This window comes from Astyanax mexicanus, chromosome 11, assembly GCF_023375975.1.
Source record: "Astyanax mexicanus isolate ESR-SI-001 chromosome 11, AstMex3_surface, whole genome shotgun sequence".
NCBI lineage: Eukaryota > Metazoa > Chordata > Actinopteri > Characiformes > Acestrorhamphidae > Astyanax > Astyanax mexicanus.
In genome coordinates, this window is record NC_064418.1 from 42,469,717 (window position 1) to 42,485,949 (window position 16,233).

The following is a 16,233-nucleotide window of genomic DNA, read 5'->3' on the forward strand; positions in this document are numbered from 1 at the left end:
AGTGTAGTGTGTTAAACAGCGTAAAGCGTGGCGTGAAGACACTGGCGTTTCCCCTACTCTCTCATTTATCTGCAGGAGTGGAGTGTTTATGTGTTTGGAGGAGAGGTGCTATTATATAATGATAAATGGGCTCCCACACTAAAAAAAATGATGAGTAAAATTTAGTTAAAAAAAGTTTTGCAACTTTATGCATTTGCTTTTTTTAAGTAAATTATATTTGTAGATAAATTTAAGTAACTTCAACCCTGTTTCAAGACTTAAATGTTACTGAACTTCAGTCAATCCTTTCTTTTAGTAAAAGTTACTTAATTTCTGCATACAATATTACCTAATTACAATTGCTTAATTCATACAATATTACTTAAATAATTGAATACATAATATATTATAATTCCTGAAATTTATCCATGTGCCATCCATGTGTTGAGAGAGTGTAATGTGTGTGTTTTAACTACAAATATTTAAATTTCAGGAATTATAAAATATTATGTATCATATATTATTTGAGTCATCTTGTATAAATTAAGTAATTGTGATTTGGTAATATTGTATGCAGATATTAAGTAAAGGTTACTAAAAGAAAGGATTGATTCAGCAAAAATAAATTAAGTAAAGTTTACTCAAAAAAAGTTCAGTTCACTTATTTACTCTATGTAACATTTAAGTCTTGAAACCAAGTTGAAGTTACTTAAATTTATCTGAAATTAAATTTGCTTTAAAAAAGCAAATGCAGAAAGTTCAGAAACTTTTTCAAACTAAATTTTACTCATCATTTTTTTGAGCTTTGAGTTTAACAGGGGGCTTCGTTTCCCAGGCCTTTGTTCAGAGAGAAAACGCCCTCTTCTATATGATGATGATGATGATGATGATGATGATGATGATGATGAACATTATGTAACAACACTGAGGGCCAGTTAAGTTCATGGGCCAGGTGTGTGTGTGTGTCTTATAGAGTTTTAATGTGCAGAAGAGAGCCCTCTGGTGGTCAGCATGTGCAGTGCTACTGCTGGATAAGTGCTCTTTACTTACTGTAACTCACCTTTACTTCATCTTTCACTCATTTAAAAGCATGGAATAAGATATATTTTATAGATTTAATATTGTAACTTAATAAGAGATGCTAAAAACACACAAAAAGTATTATATAAATCCATATAAAGTGTTTACACACTAAAAAGGCAAGTCAAATACTCAATACACAAAAATAATAAAGATACTTTAAAGAAAGATTTCTGGATTTGATTGCATTCAGGCACATGAGCACCTTACTTTATCTTTATCTATCTTTATCTATTATTAAGCTTTATATTAAACTCCCTAACTCATCCCCAAAGTATTGGATGGAGCACCACCATTCGAGAGAACACAGTGGAAGCTTATTTCAATGCTTGGGGGCTTTATACCCCTGTATCCTGCAATAGTTTCATGTTTGTCTGCTCCAGAGAGTCCTATTCTATTGGCAGTACTTCTCTACAGGGACTAGACTGTATGTGCTGTATGTGTCTACATTTGTAAATCTGTATCAACAATTGGTACAAATTAAAGTAACTGAATGCATTCAATAGAAGCAGGTATATAGTGTATTAGAATGTATTTACTGTAAGTCAGGTAAGGTTTAAAGTAGTATTAATTTGACCTGTCTTTGTCTGTCTCTTTGTGTGTGTGTGTGCGGTTGTGTGTGTGCATCTCTCAGGATGTGTGTGTGAGCTGTAGGCGGGACTGAGGCTGGTGATGGAACTCAGGCCGAACTGCAGCGCTGAGTGTGAGGCAGGATCCTGCTTCATTCATCCTGCGGTGAGCAGCCCACACAGCTGGGACATCCTGCTGAGACTCTGCTCACTGTCCACGGTAATCTCACACACACACACACAAACACACACACACACACACGCACACACACACACACACACACACACACTCACCATACACACACACACACAGACGGACGCATACACTTTATTTACTTTTTATTACATATATATTACAGCAATGACAGTCACACATGTGATTCTAGGAATTTGTAATAACTATTTAATTGTGTGTGTGTGTGTGTGTGTGTGTGTGTGTGTGTGTAGAGGGTAGTGGAGGTGCAGAGCAGATCTCTGTCTCCAGTTCTTTGTGCCTTGGTTTGGACGCTGCACTCCTGTGGGATCCTCCTGGCCTTCTTCTTCTTCATCTTTACCATCCGTTATAAAAACAACAGGTAAAGAAATCTCTCACCCCTAATATAACATTATATATGTATTAGTATGGTCTACTAATATATATATATATATATTAGTGGAACGTACATAAACATACAGTGCCTGGCCAAAAAAAAAAATTGGATGTAAGTAAGTAAATGATGTGGGGTTGATGCTGCATTTGGTCTGCAGGTTTAGGTTCAGCAACAGTATGTGCTGAAAGAATGAGGTCAGCTGACTACCTGAATATACTAAATATAGACCAGGTTATTCCATCAATGGATTTATTCTTACCTGATGACGCAGGCATATTCCAAGATGACAATGTCAGGATTCATGGGGCTGGAGATGTGAAAGAGTTCAGGGTTCAGGGAGCATGAGATCATCATTTTTGTGTATATGTCCTTTAGTCCTTTAGCTTCATAGTCATAGTATTTATTTGTTACATCATGGTCTACTAATGTTCTAAAACCTTGCATCTCAGAATAATGTCAATTTCAATGATACTTTAGTAATATTTTAAAATTCATCATAAACTATTTAAATTGCAGTGCATATACTTGATTACTCTGTTTACAGGATAGTGAAGATGTCCAGTCCTAATCTGAACGCTCTCACTCTGTTTGGGAGTGTGCTGACCTACACTAGCGGCTTCCTGTTTGCTGTGGATGACAGATCACCCGTACATTCAGCAGGGCCCAGAGCGGTACTGCAGGTACACACACACACACACACACACAAGCACACACAAGAGTTTTTTGCCATAAAACAGAGAGTTTGAGAGTTCTTTCAGGTTTAGACCTCTAGAACAAAAGAAAAAATGCTACTGCAAATAAAACATAGGTTGTTTATTGTTATATATTTTCTGTATCTAAGAAATAGGAACCACCTAGCAACACCTTGGCAACCTCTTAGCAACACCTTAGCAACCACCACAGGCACCATAGCAACCACCTAGCAACCGCTTAGGAACACCTTAGCAACCACCATGGACACCATAGTAACCACCACAGACACCATAGCAACACCTTAGCAACCACCTAGCAACACTTTAGCAGCTACCTAGAAACCACTATGAAACTACATAGCAACCAACACTGATATCATAGAAACACCTTAGCAACCACCTAGCAACCACTTAGCAAAACCATAGCAACTACCACGAACACCATAGCAACACCCTACAAGCCACCTAGCAACCACTTAGCAACACCATAGCAACTTCCACGGCCAGAGCAATACTTTAGCAACCACCAGGCAACACCTTAGCAATCACCTTAGCAACCGCCTTGCAACCACTTAGCAACACCATAGAAACAACCATAGTAAATGGTGGGAGCAATGTTAGCTGTGCCACCACTTTTCTAGTTACTAAACCTGTCTTATCTGTGTGTGAAGATTTGTGCATGTCCAGCTAATGTATTATAAATTACAGATACAGATATGAATACTGATATTGAATAATAATATTGGTGTGTTTAATGCTAGAGGTGACTTACATTTTTTTATATTTAACATATTGTAATAAATACTATTATTGTGATTCATATGAGTGTGTAACTAGCTTTGTTTAATAGTTTAATTTAAATGGATGGTGTTTTGGGACATTATTTAAAAATCTGCAGTTACTGGTCTGTTTTTTTTACATATAAAAAAGTATGTATCATGAAACTGCCTTAAAATATCATGATGTAATACTTTTACTATGTCACACAGCCCTATTTAATGCATTTTAATAACCAGCAGTGGTGATTTACAGTGCATCTGTATTTGAGTTTGTGCTGCTGGCCTGTAAAAGCTGCTAGACTAGTTTTATTCTCAGGAACTGACACACATCCACCATTTGGCTTTCATTCAGTGTTTAGACACTTCATAAGCGATAATCATAAAATCGGAATTATGTGGAAACCACACACCATAATTCATTCTCTTGTATAGTTTGCAGTAAGAGTGCAGTAGTGTCTTGGCTTCGGCTCAAGAGATCATCAGATTTAACGGCTGCTGTCACTGTGACTAACAAAATATCAAATATGCTTAATATAGAGATAATACAGGAATACCTCTCAGTGGGTTTATATTCATTATGCTTACAATAATACTGACTTTCTATCTGTCTGTCTGTCTGTTTGTATCAGGCAAGAGTCTGGACACTGTGTATTGGCAGCTCTCTCGTGTTTGGACCAATCCTGGGTAAAACGTGGCGTCTGTACAGGGTCTTTACCCAGCGCGTACCGGACAAGAGAGTGGTGAGAAAATCTATAAAGCTGTAAGATTAAAGGGGACCTACATAAGGGTTTCATAACACATTTACAAGCACTTTATAATCAATGGTTATAAATATTTAAAAATACATAATTCCAGTACATGCAACATGACGGTATTGACACAACACTCATTAAATATCAGTGACATTTTAGTGACATTTGTGTGTTAGCTATAAATAAATTTAGAGCAGATCACATTCTGATCCTTTTTTTTATTGCTTTTAATTTTTTTTTTCACTCAACATATCTAGAGAATGTGCCACCATTCATAGATTTATAACAATATGTGTCTATATTATAAACTTCCAAACATTCCAAGAAAAACAAAACTTATAATTGAAGCAAAGTTATATCACATTAGTTTAAGGACATTAAATTCCTTTATGAAGCGGAAAAATGTGCTTCTTATCTAATGGTAATCACAGGGCATCTCATGATACAATATTATGACGATACATTGCCCAAAATAGCGATTCTTAGAAAATTGCAAGACAATTCTCTATGATACTTTACTTTTTTTTTATATATGCTTCTGAAGAGAAAAAAAATACTCCTAAAAAAGAAAATATCAGAAATTATAAATGTATTAGAGTCAGTTTAACAGAATTTAACAACCAATTTTCTTCACTACAGGTTTATCCTATTCATTTGATTAGTGCCACCATGTGGGCAAAAAAGCAGTAACTTTTTCATAAAGACAAATTAGGGGGCAGGTCTTAGGGAGTTCGAAGCACCTGGGTTTCAAAAAATATAGAGATATTTGACTCCATGTATTGATAATGTATCCCAAACAAAAGCATTTTTGTATTACTGTATTTTTCTGATTATAAGGCGCACATAAAATCCTTTAATTTCCCAAAAAATTGACAGTGCGCTATATAATCCGGTGCGCCTTATATATGAAAATAGACCAGAAAATAGACATTTATTGATAATGCGCCTTAAAATCTGGTGCGTCTTATAGATATTTGTCCCACTCATATTCTTAACAGGCAAGTATTTTCCTGTGTCCTGTGTACTGGCATTATATATATAAATATTGAAGTATTGCTTTATAAATGCATTCTTTAATGCTTATGAGTTTGGTAATTACGTATGTAGGTACAGTTTAAATAAAGTGTTACTCGTATCTGATATGCTGATATTTTGTTCAGTCAGTCTTCAGTCCTGTTTTCAGCATTTTTTCCTGTTTGGTCTCCTGTGTTTCAGATAATCAGAGATATTCAGCTTATGGGTTTGGTGGCTCTGCTGATTCTGGTGGATGTGGTGGTTCTGACTGCGTGGGGTCTGACTGATCCTGTCAGGTGTTCCCGCTCAGTCAGTGCAGTGGTCAAGGTACTGAATTTACCTCATTCAATTATATATTTGATATTCTAAATCCTAGGACCCCAGACCCTCTTTAAATTAACTTATTAGGACTGGTAATAACTGGTATAACTGTGATATACTCATTATGCTCTTTAAGCACAGTTTGCTGAAGCAAAAAAAAAATAAAAAATATATTATAAATATTTTAGTGTGTTTGCAAAACTAATTTTCTCTCATTTATTAGGTGGTAGAGTTTGATGTGCATTACTCCTTATCTCAGCTGGACTCCTGCTCCTCTCACTACTCAGACCTGTGGGCCATTCTCCTCTGTGCCGTCAAGGTAAAACCTCTCTTACGACATGCTGTACATCCTACTAATGCAAACATTCACCCTTTAATGTAAAGTGTTAGAGGGATTAATTCAGGCTGCGTGTTAATTATATAGTTATTTGAGGTATGTAAGAGAATAGACACCTGTTCATCTGCACTCATCTGGCAACTCTCTCTTCTGAAATTAAGGGAATTAAGCAACAACATAATCTACATTTCTGAGAAGTATTTACACTAGATATAAGAACACTATAGAACGTATAGTCAGGAACTCATGTTGGACAATCAATTCTTGATCACTATCGCCACTCCAATATATTTTTAGGGATGTGACGAGACTCATCGCATTTGACAAGACAATACTGGGTTCATGAGACAAGACTAGTTTTTTATTACAAATTTATATATGATTAAAAATATTTTATTAGACTGAAACTCACAAAATGCAAAACTTCAGGTGATTTATTTTTTTATTTTTTTATTTAAATGATTAAAAATATTTTGTAAGTAATCATCTTGTAATGGATGGCAATCATTTTTTTCTCTGATTATGAATTATGTATTATTTATTATTTGCAGTAAAATACAGAACAGTATGCATATAAGTACTGCAGCTGGTTTTACCATAGACCTATCAATTTCAGATCTTAGAATTATTGTTAGAATCCCCCAAGTGAAGGTTTTGTATTCAGTGTTTTATACAGACCTGGCAACCTATGACCAAATCTTAGGCTTAGTAGACCACAAGATTATTGCAACACAGAACAAAGTTTTAAGTCAGATACAAAGAGGCAGGTGTGTGTGTGTGTGTGTGCTGCTGTATGCCATCCAGATTGATCGAACATTTGTTTTGGCTACCTGTGCAAAATCTCACAACACTCATTTAACACCTGACCAGAAATATTGTGGCGTTTTTTTAATGTCATGAGATCTCATGGAACGAGATCTCGTCACACCACTAGAGAACACAGTTCTACTCTAGACTATCAATGAGTCTCTACTCTTTAGGAAAGGCTTTACACAAGAGATTGGTACATTTCTGTGAGGATTTGATTGCATTCCGATGCTGCATGATATTTTCTTGTTCACAAATGCCACTGCATTGCATTCCAAAGATAGAGAACACAGTTACACTGCTCTGTAGCTCAAATCTTACACTTGGCATTGGACAAACTGTGTGTGTGTGTGCTGCTATTAATCATGTGTCAGCAAATGTGGGAACGCATTAGCAAGTATTTTGGATACTTTTGGATATGGAGTGTAAAAACACATCATTATAATTAACACAGCTCTCTCCTCCTCTGCTACAGTGCAGTCTTCTGCTGTACGGCACATACCTGGCCGGACTGACCAGCAACGTGAGCCTGCCCCCAGTCAACCAGTCTATGACCATCACGGCTGCCGTGTGTCTGGTTACGGCGTCTACGGCTGTGGCTGTGCCTGTCTCTCGCTACCTGTATGCCTGGCCTAACCTGGTCTACAGCGTGATATCTGGAGCCATCTTCATCTGCACCACCACCATCAACTGCCTCCTCTTCGTTCCTCAGGTGAGCAAACATGCAGGGAACTGTGCTACAAAAAAAAAACTGGACAGGAGAGAGATGGTGAACACAGTAAACTCAGACTCATACTCGGCCTCTTTTCAAACTGCTGCTGATGCATCATTATCGAGTAGCATCACAGCGTGCTCGGAGGAATGCACAGTGACATGTTCTGATACATCAGCTCACAGATGCCTTGTGCTGAGCGACATCACCCTTTGGAGTGATGTGGGAAGAGAGCGCCATCCTCTGTACCCACCCAGAGAGAGCAAGGCCAATTGTGCTCTTTAGGGGCTTTGGCAGCTGATGGGGTGTGTAAAAATGCATCATGTGTGAAAATGTGTGAAAAAGGCCAACTACCCAACCCACTTATTAGAACCCCCCTACCCCCTATCACTAGTAATACCCCAACACCAGGAGGGTAAAGACTAGCACATGCCTCCTCCGATACATGTGAAGTCTGCCACCACCTCTTTTTGAACTGCTGCTGATGTAGCATTGCCGAGTAGCATTGCAGCATGTTTGGAGGAAAGTGCAGCGACTCATTTCCGATACATCAGCTTACAGACGCCTTGTGCTGATCAACATCACCCTTTAGAGTGATGTGGGGAAAGAGCACCATCTATCTACCCTCCCAGACAGAGCAAGGCCATTTGTGCTCTCTCAGGGCTCCGGCTGCCAATGACAAGCTGCATAACCAGGATTCAAACCAGCGATCTCCCAATCATAGTGGTAGTACTTTAGACCGCTGGACCACTCAGTTGCCCATAAACTTTTACCTCAAACTTTATTCACATCTTCTCCCTATTGATTTTACTTTGAGTAAAAAGAATGAATCAAAGCATTATCAATCAATAAAACTATCTGAAGAAGTGGTGACTCAGCATCCAGCATCAGAGCTGTTTACCCAGACGTCCATGTCAGCATGGAGAGTACACTGCTGGCCTCAGCTCTTTGACGGAGTGGATCTTGGCTGATATTACTGCAGCACAGCTTTTGAAGTTAGGGTTTGTTCTGGATATCCTGATTATCTAGTGTCTGTCAGGAGTCAGTAACTCACAGTCCGGTGAGAGAAGACAGCAGTGTTCTATTTCCAGGGTGATAATAGATTTGGAGTTGAAATCTCTGTTAACAGTGTTGTGCACGTTCATTAAACACTTGTAAATTTTTGTGTGAATGCTGAACTGTATTCCTTTAATTTTGGAAAGTAGAGTAAAGTATTAGTGTACAGTATGTATTAGTATAAAGTAGAGGCACTAGCATTACTGCTACTGTGTGCTGATTGGTTGATGAGCTGATAATGGAGTTACAGTTCGAGCACTGAGTTTAAAAGGTTTGAAAATGGATCTGAAGTGCTGAAACATTTGATATTGTTCTGTGTTGAAGAAATTATTACATGTTTTAGTACAAAATCAGTGTGGTATTTTGGGAGAAGCGCTGATTTTGGGCTGGTTAGGGATGAGTAGAAATTGATTCTATTAAAAAATAATATCAGAATTTCAGCGTATATATTTATTAAGTCAGTGCCATGTAATGAACTATACTAACTTAAATTATACTAGATAAATACAGTTTTCCATTACGTGGCACTTGAACCAGACAGAGAAACCAACAAAGCAGTTTTAGTTAAATAAACTTTTACTTAATTTAACTTTTACTTAAATAAACTTTTACTTACCGTAATTTATTAGTATTGTCAGTTGAACTGCGATCTGTGCAAATAATTACTTATACAATTCAGACTTCTGTATGTTTGTTCTTATAACAAATTGAGTTAAATAGATTGTTTGCAAAACTGTTTCTTTAACCCCCTGTATAAAAAAGCACACTTCATATTTTCACTACTGTACCTTACTGTCCTTATTAAACGCCTATTATAACAGGCCTTTAAATAGAACCCTGTGGGACTCCATGAGTTTCACTACATCAAATAATTTCCAAATAATTAACAATAGTTTCTGCATTATGATCATTAACCTAATATTAAAACCTAACATATTAGAGTTCAAGGATTGAATAAGCTCTTTCTGGACTGGCACCGGCATGGTATCCACACAGCATAAATATAGCATAAATCACACACACTGCACTCAGCTTCAAGGCCAAGAGTGGTCTAAATGTACATGTTGACAGGAGACTATGTAAACTATGTATACATGTGATCGGCCTTAAGTGTGTGTGTGTGGCTAATGGTAAGATAAAGCACATCAGTGGAACTCTTCAGAGGAAGGGTTTGACTGATGAATCATACACATCAGTAAAGGCCTCAAACAGCGTCTCTCTGTGGTTTAAACAAAAAAAACGTACCTCCATCTGGAAGAAGGGAATGTATGTAAGAAATGTACACAACATTCTTTACTCTGTATCTTCTTAGTTAACCCAATGGAGGCAGTTTGAAGAGGAGGTGAACCCCCACCCCAGTCAGATGGCCAAGTACTTCAGCAGTCCAAGCAAGAGCCTGCGCTCCATGTACAGCGAGGACGAGGTCTACTACTTGCTCGGAGAGAACGACTCCATGAAGAGGCTAATCAGTGAGGTATGGGCCATCTTCTCATCGCTGAAATATGTGTCACTGTGCAGCAGGGCAGCCTACAGCCTTCACTTATAGATCTTCCCTCCTACAGAGCTCACTTCCAGCCATAATCAAATACACCTGGCCCTGATATTCCTGCTGAACGTGATTAGGGGGAGCATGTGAGTTCAATTATTCACAGCCCTGTACAGCAGTTTGCCTTCAGGAGGAGGGTGTATGACTAGTATATATGTATCTATATGCTACATATATCTTGGCAAGCTGTATATACGTAATGGAAAATATTACAACATTTAGAAAAGGCTGTTTCCAATATGGCTCAGCCGGAATGGGTGTAAACTTCTGACATTCTGCTGAGCTTGCAGAATAAATAGTGGAAAAAGTGGGAAAGAACCTACAGAGCAAAATGCTTTTTTTCTCTGATACATATTCAGTTAAAAGTAAAAAAAAAACAAATGCCATTTCATAGATTAATATTGAAGACATCAAATCTATGAAGGAACGCAGATGCAATAACTGTATAAAGTAAACCAAAAAAAAAAGTGTTAAACAAACCAACAAACCAAAATACTTTTATGTTTTATACTTTAGATTCTTTAAAGTAGCACATTTAGCTTTGATTCCAACTTTGCCCACTCTGATATATTGCAATTTTAAAAATAATACAGGCATATATTTATAAGATTTCACCAGAACATGTGAACCAGTGGTTGGTGTGGCGCAGTGGATAACACCACCCCCTGTCAGTGAACTACCACATCATGTGGAAGACTGTCCTGCTGGAAGGGCTGTCATGCTGGCCAGACACACAACAGAAAATTTTGCATATAAAAAACACAAGGTTTATTAACAAAAGGGCTAGGCTTACAGGAGTAGTAAGGGACAGGCAGGGTCAGTAACAATATGGCAGCTATTATAAACAACATAACAGAGCATGGTCTGGCAAAACAGGGTCAAACACAGTAAAGCCAGCAAAGAGATGGCTAAGGCAAAAGAGTAGTCAAAAAAAGTACACAAAAGTGGTTGACAACACAGGCAAAAATCAAGAGTCGGAAACAAAAGGAAATAAACAAAGGAACCATGTTGTAGAAGAGCTAGATAACTAGATTCAATACTCAGGCAAGGAACAGAGCAAACTGAGGGGTATTTATACTAGAGAGGCCAGGTGGAAACAATCAGTAACTGGGGGAGCGAGAACACCAAAGCGTCACATGATCAGCAGAGTCTGGGAAGTCTGGTGTAAGTGCATGCTGGGAAGTGGAGTCTTTGTTCTATAGTTCAGCATCGAAAGCAGGCAGACTGAAGTGACTCAGGAACGACAAGGGCAGACTCCTAACATTACATTGTCCCACCTCTGTAATACTTATAAGTTTCTCTAGATAAGAGTGTCAGCTAAATGCCATACATGTAAATGTAAATGAACATGTGATCCATGTCCTGATATTAATAATGTACTATTGGATTCATTAAATGCTAAATAATATAGAGCAGATTAAATGTACATACGGTAGATATGTTATGGAACAGTGTAAATTTTCCTTTTTTCTGTTTTAAAATGCACCATACATTTAATGTCTTGTGATGTGATTATTGTCCATGTGCACATTATGAAGCAAAGGCTGTTATTATATATTATTGTAACTTATAGCACTGGTTTATTTCAAATCCATTAGAAACTTTATCACATTCTGCACTATAGGCCAGGTGAGCTCTCAGGTAAAGGCTGTACTCCATTTAGGGGACTGTTTCTGTCCTGTGGGTGTTCCTATACAATTACAAATCTAAAGCCAGCTCTCAGTGAAGATGATAACACCACAAGCTCTCAGATTAGAGGTTTGTGAAAGCTCCTGAACCCAGATTCCAGAGGTGGGCGTGAGGCGCGCATTTCCATGCGTCACTGACCCATATCCGAGGCTCAGCCCTTTTGTTTTACATTTCCTCAAGGCACTGCTTTGTGACCTCACATCCTGTTCAAGCTTTTCCTTCCTCTCTCATTCACTCCAAGTGATCTCTATCAGCTTGAGGCATTTTGGCCATTTCTCAAGGCCTACATATTTATGGAAACCAGAAGTCGTCTATTGAGTCATCTTAGAGGAAACCTGATGATCTAGAGCAGGGCTGGCCACAGTGTGGACTACAGACTAAAGTTTTCTCTTGAGTGTGTTTGATTCGGCCTGACACAGAGTTACCTATATATATATATATATATATGGTAATATTCTAATATTTCTAAGATAATGTAATTTGTATTATACAAATCCAGTTTGAAACTAATGTACCTTCTTTTTTGTGCACTGTCTTGTCATTTTTTCTAAAAGCACAATGTTTGAGCAACCTGTAGGACTTAATATTGCAATTAAATCCTAATAGAGCAACAATCCCAATTGTTGATTTCCAGATTTCCACTAAGGCTGGGTGCAGCACCGTTAGCGGCTAACCACTAGCACTAGCCACAGTGTATATATCATATATATATATCAGGTTTTTAACATCTGAAAAATAATTTTATTATATCTCTGTCTTCACAGAAAAACGCAGTCATAGACAGCCTCCAAGAACAGGTGAACAATGCCAAGGACAAACTTCTGAAGCTGATGTCTGTGGGTCACCTCCAGGACGACAGAGAACTGGACTCTTCCAACACAAACCTCAACTCCTGCTCCACGCAGACCACTGTGGTCCCTCTAGACGCTCCTCCTTCTCCTCTGCCAGATCCAGAGCCTTCTCCTTCTGCTGCTCTGTCTCCTCCACCTTATGTGCATCCACCTTCACATCCTTCTGAGTCTGAACCTCATTTGGTGCCTTGTTTGGTACATCCTGATGCAGCTCCTTCAGCTCCTTTGGCTTCTTCGGCTTTTTCTCCACCTTTGTCTTCTCGCAGTCCTGACGGATCATCGCAGAAGTCTCAGGATGTCCAGTTGAAGCTTGAGTGTGAGAGTTTGACAAGGAACACAGGTGAAATGATGCAGAAGATGCAGAAACCCAATGCAAGTGTGAACATTATAAGTGTATCTGTGGGGCCTGGACCTTCAGCAGAACTTCACAAGCTAATAAGCTTGAATAAACCACAGGACTGCACACCCCTGTCCCCTGCTGGTACCAGTCCACCTCAGGGTGAGACCACCGCATCAGTGGTAGAGCATAATGTACCAACGGGAGGCCGGCAAGGCTTTGTGAGCAGCGAGCAGCTGCAGGAGATTTTGCAGGACTTGAGTGTGAACACTGTCAGAGGAGTGAGAAATCCCTCCAATCCTGCTCAAGAGGACTTGAGCGGCCTCGTCCCTTTCTCTCCACTCTCTCCTCTCTCTCCTCGATCACCCAGGCACTTCCACCTCCCCAGCATATCACCCTACATGATGCGAAAGCGCAGGCCTCCTTTCCACACCTCCAGAATGGGCCCGCCTCCTTACTATTACCCAGGTTCAGCACCTCCTACAGCTTGCCGAAGGGGTTCTGCACCACCAGGCCAAGAGAGACTGCAGGAACAAGACCCCAAAACAGCCTCCACTTCTGCTCAGGCGAACTGCACTCCTACACAACCAGACTCAAACAATCATCAAGCTGGAAGTGATGAGGACAGTAACGGAGGTCATGGTCATACAGGGTCATGCCGTCTTTCACGCAGCCAATCACGGCTGGACAGGAGAGGTTCTAGACGATATCGAAGGTCGTCCTCTGCAAGACGTCCTAAAAGTCCCTTGGAAGGACATAGACATTTAGACGGGACTAGAGATCCAGATCCGTACGGATACTCAGACTCAGAGTCCAGCAGCTCAGAGGATTACTGCTACTACCACCGACCCTACTGTGAAGCCTGCCTGCACAACCCGTACGCCTCCAGCGGAAGCAGCAGCACCTCCGAAACTTCGGACAGTGAATTTGAGGAGCTGTGCCGCTCCTCGCACCCTGTGGTTAACTTTAAAGAGGACCTTAAACCCACTTTTGTTTGAACAGAGGTGAGGTGAGGGGAGTTAGACAATGCTCTGTGGAAAGCCAGGGTCTGTAACAATGGAATTATTGTAATGTTAAGGCTTTTGGAAAAGGAAACAATGCACTAAACTAAACATGGCACTATAGAGACAATAGAAACATAGTTACACTACAGGCCAAAAATAAGGAAAGAACATTTTTTTGTGGAAATACACTGAAAAAAAATACACTGAAAACAGAACTATTTCATATATTTCATAGACTAACTGAATCAGTTTTTGACTAAATGTTGTGCATAGTGTACTATTCTCCTATATACACTGACGAAATATATAGAAAAATCTTAGGGTACAACCAACAGTACAGGGAACAGCTTGGGAATGGCCACTACAAAAATTACCCTTTTAACAATATATATATTTATGCTCACATACATGTGAGCCCTTCTGAATAATCATATATGTATATAATGTATATTTATATATATAAATATATATTTTTGGGAGGAAATATCTCGTATCACCAACATGGAGAAGGAAAATTACCAAAAGAATAACATTTCAATAAAGGTCAGTGTAAAAGATGTAATTCCAAGTAATTTCTACTTTTACTTCTGAAGATTTTCTATTTATTAGATAATTTTGCAACACACAATGCAAAAAACAACTGCCAGATTTACATTATGTCAAAAAATGAATGTTAGCATAAAAGAGAAACTTTTCTATTCTTTAATATATACCTCTTTATTAATATTTTATGAATAAAGAATGCCATTAGAAGGCATGTTTCAGTTTTCACATAGTCACTTAGTTGGCAAGCAAGACCACTCTGAACAAAAAAGCCCAGAGAATACAATGTCTAAACGGGCCCAAAAACGGACCTATATTTCTTTTATGTATCAAAAAATATAGGTTTAAATAAAGCACACATTTTTTTTTACCAGAAATTAAATAAAAATAAAACCCAGAAGGAAGAAAATCGTTAATATGTGGTTTTTCATTGAAGGCCTTGTGTAATTTATTATAAATCTGAATGCTCTGCGTGTTTGCGTGACCTGAGCAGATGCATTAAGCTGTGGTTCTGCTGTGTGTTGATACGTCTCTGCAGCTGCTCTTTAAGTGTCTCGCGGCCAGGCCCAGAGGATGATTCAGCGCAAATGATGCACCATTTCCCACAGTGCACTAGGTCATAAAGTGATGATATGGTGGCCCTCCTCACCCCCATGTCTCATTAGCATAGCTGTGATACAAGCAGCTGATGCTGCAGTAAAGAGAGAGAGAGAGAGAGAGAGAGAGAGAGAGCTAACAGCAAGGTCATCTCAGGCCCTGCGGAGGAGAAAAGCACTTGTTTACGTATTTAGTCCTTTTAGAATGATGATATATGAGGTGCTTATGAGCCATTGGTTTATATTGTGTATAGTGTGTGTGTAGGTGGATGCACGGATCATTATCTCTGGTCACACTACTGTAATAAAAAGCCTTGTGACTGAACTGAAGAGCTTTTAATGAAGAGCTTATTATAATGAAGAAGAATCAAGTGGAGGACTTTATTTTAATTAAACTGATATCAAGTTCCAGTGTTACTGATATCCTCTGAACATGATAATACACTATATGTCCAGATATACAGCTCTGGAAAAAAAAGAGACCACTTAAAAAACCTCTGGAATCAAGAGGAAGATGGATGATCACAAGCCATCAAACCAAACTGTAATGCTTGAATTTTTGCACCAGGAGTGGCATAAAGTTATCTAAAAGCAGTGTGTTAGACTGGTGGAGGAGAACATGCCGAGATGTATGAAAACTGTGATTAAAAATCAGGGTTATTCGATCAAACATTGATTTCTGATCTCTTAAAACTTTATGAATATGAACTCTCTAAACTCTCTAAATGCTCTAAATGATAATATATTTATTTGGAATTCGGGAGAAATATTCACAATATTCATTTTACTCAAACATATACCTATAAATAACAAAATCAGAGAAACTCATTTAGAAACTGAAGTGGTCTCTTAATTTTTTCCAAAACTGTTAGTTTTTGAGCACATTTTCTAATGAATGCATTTAGCTACTTTTAATAGTACTTATCGCTGAAACAGATGTGCAAATGCACACACAGAAACAAATTGTCTAGTCCCTGTA

At 38.5% G+C, this 16,233-nt stretch overlaps 1 protein-coding gene across 2 annotated transcripts in view; it reads left to right on the forward strand.

Annotated features, from left to right (window-relative positions):
• Nucleotides 1-15,074, forward strand: part of gpr156 (G protein-coupled receptor 156) — a 37,394-nt gene extending 22,320 nt beyond the window's left edge. For both annotated transcript variants that reach the window (XM_022680110.2, XM_049485092.1), the window contains exons 2-10: nt 1,694-1,848; nt 2,076-2,203; nt 2,763-2,898; nt 4,319-4,429; nt 5,657-5,782; nt 6,000-6,095; nt 7,396-7,632; nt 10,001-10,162; nt 12,688-15,074. In XM_022680110.2, the coding sequence (XP_022535831.2) occupies nt 1,732-1,848; nt 2,076-2,203; nt 2,763-2,898; nt 4,319-4,429; nt 5,657-5,782; nt 6,000-6,095; nt 7,396-7,632; nt 10,001-10,162; nt 12,688-14,109 (2,535 nt within the window). In that variant the 5' untranslated portion in view covers nt 1,694-1,731 and the 3' untranslated portion in view covers nt 14,110-15,074. The remainder of the gene's footprint in view (nt 1-1,693; nt 1,849-2,075; nt 2,204-2,762; nt 2,899-4,318; nt 4,430-5,656; nt 5,783-5,999; nt 6,096-7,395; nt 7,633-10,000; nt 10,163-12,687) is intronic.
• Nucleotides 15,075-16,233: the final 1,159 nt, after the last annotated feature.